The sequence below is a fragment of the Erpetoichthys calabaricus genome, chromosome 4, assembly GCF_900747795.2.
Source record: "Erpetoichthys calabaricus chromosome 4, fErpCal1.3, whole genome shotgun sequence".
Classification (NCBI taxonomy): Eukaryota; Metazoa; Chordata; class Cladistia; order Polypteriformes; family Polypteridae; genus Erpetoichthys; species Erpetoichthys calabaricus.
In genome coordinates, this window is record NC_041397.2 from 44,892,844 (window position 1) to 44,898,790 (window position 5,947).

At 34.3% G+C, this 5,947-nt stretch overlaps 1 protein-coding gene across 1 annotated transcript; it reads left to right on the forward strand.

Annotated features, from left to right (window-relative positions):
• The first annotated feature begins 2,286 nt into the window (after positions 1-2,286).
• LOC114651081 (olfactory receptor 10A6-like) lies at positions 2,287-3,456 on the forward strand. The gene has a single exon (XM_051926564.1). The coding sequence runs from the start codon at positions 2,431-2,433 to the stop codon at positions 3,373-3,375; it is 945 nt and encodes a 314-aa protein (XP_051782524.1). The 5' UTR covers positions 2,287-2,430; the 3' UTR covers positions 3,376-3,456.
• The last annotated feature ends 2,491 nt before the right edge of the window (positions 3,457-5,947 follow it).

Below are 5,947 nucleotides of genomic sequence, written 5' to 3' on the forward strand. Positions count from 1 at the left end.
AAACAGAAGAAGAACTTAATACAATCCATAGTAGAATAGCACTATGATACGTCACACATTTACCTTTTCTTCTTCATTTGCAATTCCCATAACTCTATAACATTACTAGAACAGTGAAAAAAATTATCACTAAAAATAAACATTACTATGTTGCAGTTGAACTTGTCTTCATTAAGAAAGAAATCTTTTGTTTTTAGTTTACAAGATGAGGACTACTAGATTTTATAACAATTCCCCATCTTTCACAGGAAGAATTCAACTCCAAATCTGAAGGCGGTTTCTCAATAAAGAACAGATAGAGTAATATGCATGTAGTGAATAGAACCAATCATACTCTATCTGGAATCCAACAAATTGCATAAACTTCTCTGACAGTTAGTGGGCCATGTTAAGTTCAGTTTCCTATTGAAAAAGCAGGATTTGTTTGATGCAGGTTAAGGCACCTTAAACAGACTGTTAAGACAAATGTAATGCAGCATTAAACCAACTTATAAAGAGCAATAAAGTGTTAATCTTGCACATTTGTAATAACTGAATAAATTATTTAAATTAACAGTTTAATTGGAAAATATAATTCTCCACTTTGGTATCAATGACTGTGCCACTGTACAAACTGGTAATCGTGCAGCTTACTGAGTACTCAATCCCAGTGCAGTTCCCATAATATTGAAAAAAAATGGGGATCATAGTGCAGTGTCAATTTGTCTTTTAATGAAAGGTTGAAGTGTAAATGCCCTGGTTTTTTTTAAACAATACTTTTTACTACTACCTCCTTACTTACTCTGTCAATATTTTAACAGTACTGTGTTATCTTTCATTCTTTTTTGTGGTGTGTCCTTGTCTCCTTTGAAGAATATTCCAGTGTCTTAAGAACACAGCCTCTAGTAAAAAGGCAATTTTCATCTACCAAAATGAGGAGATCAGTGTAGATTCAAATGTTTGAAAGCTTCACACCAGCTCAAATTGTGGTGAGAAGATACACTTGTGCATGATTATTATATCTGTCATTCATTTCAAGAAAACCAGTGAGAGTCTTGTATGCTGTTCTCACTGCTGAAAGTCTTTTGAAAAATTGGCCCTCAGTTTTTGTGTATACAGAAATTTTCATTGGGGTTCATTGAACAAATAGGATATTAAAATAGGGCGGCACGGTGGCGCAGTGGGTAGCGCTGCTGCCTCGCAGTTGGGGGACCTGGGTTCACGTCCCGGGTCCTCCCTGCATGGAGTTTGCATGTTCTCCACGTGTCTGCATGGGTTTCCTCCGGGCGCTCTGGTTTCCTCCCACAGTCCAAAGACATGCTGGTTAGGTGGATTGGCGATTCTAAATTGGCCCTAGTGTGTGTTTGTGTGTGTCCTACGGTGGTTTGGCACCCTGCCTGGGATTGGTTCCTGCCTTGTGCCCTGTGTTGGCTGGGATTGGCTCCAGCAGACCCCAGTGACCCTGTGTTCGGATTCAGCGGGTTGGAAAATGGATGGATGGATATTAAAATACGTTTTTATGTATACCCAAATATTGGTGCAGTGTTTGAAACTCAGAAGACCCCTGAATTGAGTTATGTGTTTAGAACATTAGGCAGTGCTATAATTAAGATAATCAGAAGGGAAAGGCATTCATGACATTTTGAGTCAATTAGTTGTTGTGCTACACAGTTCCTTAGACTTTTATTAGTAACACACTTCATAAGGAAAGCAAAAAAAGACTCCTGAGACACTGTTAGACAATTACATAGAAAAACATGAGACCAAATTCTATATATAAAGCTAAAACCTTTTATATTTAACATCATCTACCATGAGAAATGTCATATGATGAATCATTTAAGAGATCCCAGAAAAAAAGGTAAAAACAGATGACAAGCATTTTCTAGCAGTTTTACATTAAACTGAGGGCACTCTTGATGTAATGCTAAATGAAGACAAGCAAATAAAGGGTTAGGGTTGTTTTATTTTCTCTGCTTTGTAAGTCAAAAATACTTTTTTCTTTTAATTGGTATACTTTTTTCTTGAACTCTGAAACTAGTTTATAATAATTTATTAAACCTTTACAAAGAGTGTTGAATTGCAGTTTAAAAGTAGTGCACGGTGTAATTTTTACCAGTAAGTAGTAGTTTTGTCTACAGCGATGTAACCTAAGCCAGTTTTTTGTCAATGTAATCAACCAAATACAGTACTTGTTAAAATACAGAGTTTTAAGCAGAGGCAAATTTTAAATTGTTTATTTTGAATAGATTACAAAAAAGAAAAACTGTGAATTTAAAATTAACCTTTTTGTTTTTAATCAGTAGGAAGAATACTGACTTGCGATGGATGAGATGCTTCAGTGAGCTCTTGTCGTAACCAATGTCTAAAAACTGGGCTTTTTATTAACATCTCAGAAGTCATAAAGGGGCAGATTTTACACTCTCCCTCTCAATCTACAGACCCTTGAGAATGATGGAAAATTTAACATATGTTACAACTTTTATACTTGTTCCCTTTAAAGACATGGGGAACGCTAAACATTTATATTTTGTGGCTGCACTAATTGCATATCTTTTAATGCTATCTTTTAATCTCTCTTTAATTCTGCTGATAGTTTTGGAAAAAAGCCTTCATGAGCCTATGTACATTTTTCTATGCAATTTATTGATCAGTGCTCTAATTGGCTCCACAACTTTTTATACAAAATTATTGATTGACCTTCAAACAGATGTTCCAGTAGTTTCTCGTTCAGTTTGTTTTACTCAGATTTTTTTTCTTTATGTTTATTTCGCTGTGGAAATTACAATTTTAACTGTTATGGCATATGATAGGTTCATAGCAATAAATGTTCCACTATTATACAGTACTATCATTTCAAATACAAAAGTGGCAATGTTAATTTTTCTTGCTTGGATATATCCAGTTACTGGTATGAGTATTTTGGTGTCCCTTTCTAGCAGTCTCCAATTATGTGGAAATACGATTAATACAGTGTACTGTAATAATTGGGAAATTGTAAAGTTATCTTGTACAGACACTAGTGCTAATAATATTTATGGATCTGTGGGTTTCGGTATTTTTTTATTGCCTATTCTCTTCATTCTTTATTCATATATAAAAATCCTTGTTTTGTGCTGGAATAGGTCCCGATCTTACAAATCTAAAGCTTTCCAAACGTGCCTTCCACATTTAGTTACATTCACCTTCTTTTTATGTTCAACAGTATTTGAATCAACAGAGAGCCGAACGCATTTAAAAAGAACATCAGACTTGGTCAATACCATTGCTTCTTTAGAGTTTGTCATAATTCCCCCTCTGTTAAACCCTTTGATATATGGAATGATTTTACCTGAAATACGCAAAAGAGTCACTTACATTTTTTCAGGCAAAAAACAAACACTACCAGACCAATAAACTAAGTTTCTGCTCCAAAATAAAATAATAAATAATGAATTGTTTATTCTGTATTCAGAATAGACATTACCAGAAGCTACACCAGTAGTAAGCATTCTTTTGTGATGTACAAGTGTACACAATTATGTACCTGTGTTTCTTGTACATTCAAGCGTTAAGTGTAACCATCCATCCATCCATTTTCCAACCCGCTGAATCCGAACACAGGGTCACGGGGGTCTGCTGGAGCCAATCCCAGCCAACACAGGGCACAAGGCAGGGAACCAATCCCGGGCAGGGTGCCAACCCACCGCAGGTTAAGTGTAACCCTATATAAAATAACTTCAGAGACCCCAAACAAAGTATTTGGAAAGGGAGTTGTATTTATGTTTTTATTGTAAAATATGGCAATTGTGTATCATTGTTTTCCTTGAAGACACAATGCTTTCTTTTTATATTTAAGCAAAGAATAGAATTAAATAACAGTGTCACAAAAATAACTAGTTGTAAATTATGCATTAAACAGCTTCAGTAATTTAAAAGATATGTTGAAATGCTTTTGAAAATAATGAATCAAATAATACCTTCTATAAAATATATATACTGTATATATATATGTTAAGAAAAATTAAGTATGTTTAAACACTGAAAGGCCTATTATAAGATACTCCCATGCAGAAAGCTAGTAACCATTTTTTCAGGCAACCTCACAAGAAAAAAGTGCTAAGATGTGCCAGGAAGATGGCCTTGAAACACAGCCCCTCTACCATGTAATGCTTCTGCCTGCTAGGCTTAAGAAACGTTCACACCAGACTGTACAAAATTTATAGTGTGTAATACACAGCTTGTCTGTTAGTGAAATATGACAAAATATATTACAAATATTTTTTTTAATCTTTTGGGCCTTAAAAGAAGGTAAAGGGATTTAAAGTATGTTACTAGCAATGACAGATGTGGCTGACATACAAATATATTTAATATGGTGAGTTTTCAAGAAATGCCAGTTGCAATTGTGGTTGAAATGTATAAATAAAAGTAAAGATATGTGTGAAGTTATTAATGTTTATGGGATAAGATAGTGTAAATGATTTTTCACTTTCACCATGTAAATCAAAATCAAACAGGGGTCTGGAGAGGTGTGAAGAAGAAGCATTCACCACTGCAACACTATGCTGTCTAAAATTATATATTCTACATTATATTAAATGCAATTGTTAATTAAAATATACATTTATATATTTAGCAAATGGGACACTCAATGATGACTTAATATTTATATATGTTAGAAAGGCATATTACAACAAAAATGAAAAAATTCTCATTATTAATACAGAAAACAAAGAAATATTGAGAGAAACAGCGATCATTATATATATATATATTTAATAAATTGTAAGAATGCTTTATTGTGGGTATGTTTATATTCTTGCTTGAAACTGCTTTTTGAACCACAATATAAATGACTCTGTTTTTAAACACTTCATGACCCTCCTGAGAGAAGCAGTTATCGCTGATGTATGAGGTATTAGTCCATCTCGCAAAAGGTCCTGACAGTCTGGGTTATCTTCTAATCTCAGAGTGAAAAATGGACAGCCATACAGTAGTCAATGTACAACTTTAACCAAAGTGTACTGCAAAAACTGAAGGTCTTAGATGTTGTAGTCTTTACAATATTTATGGCTTCTTTGAAATAATCCTTTACTATTTTTATTGTGTAAAGTAAACCACTTTTCAGGCACTATGTATGAGGCATTCCACTCTTGAAGTATTTTATTCAGCTGTTTCATATTTTAAATGGAGATTAATTAAGCTTGCATGACACTACATTATCACTAGGGGTGCAGAAATGAATAAATGACAAATCCATAATAGACAGATGTCCACTATCTATTTTAATGAACATATTAAAACTAATAAACAAAATTTTGTTTGTGAAATTTAAACGGAAGACCATTAGTCTGCTGATATCCAGAGAAAGACATTTTTACTTAAATTTCTTTTTATCAAATACTTAACTATAATTTTGCAAGGTTTTTTTTTTTTACCTAGCTTTGCAATGCATTTACATAGTGCAGGGTCTCAAATCCAAATGTACAGCATCTATGTCTTTGGAAGACAGTTACTCTTGTTTTACTTTCACAGAAAAATTTAAATTAAACCCCATTTTATAATATGTGGATTATTATACTTATTATGTCATTTAAATTATTATGTGAGGCTGGACAGTCCAAAAGTAGTGCTCTGGCATATGAAACAGGCTTATTTAGAAAATAGTTGATACGTTAACATCCTGTTGAATAAGACACACAGGGCCGCTTTTCTGGGGAAGTCTTCAAGATGCCAATTTGCACATAATCATGCAAATATCTTGGCAGCTGTCTTTGCCAGCGTGGGCGTCTGTTAGTGGAGTTAGGACAAGCAAGTGGAGGAACATTTGATTTAATCTCCGTGTTGTGGTAGCCATGGGTCCAGGTTGCAAAGGAGCACCACCCCGGTAGCTGGCCAGCCGGTCTTGATGCAAAAACACTCTCCTGCCTACAGGTAGGTATCTGGACCCAATAAACAACTTCCCCCACACATTCCAAAACCTGAC

Coding starts and splice junctions, on each gene's coding strand:
- LOC114651081 (XM_051926564.1), top strand. CDS start 2,431: ATGATGGAAAATTTAACATATGTTACAACTTTTATACTTGTTCCCTTT.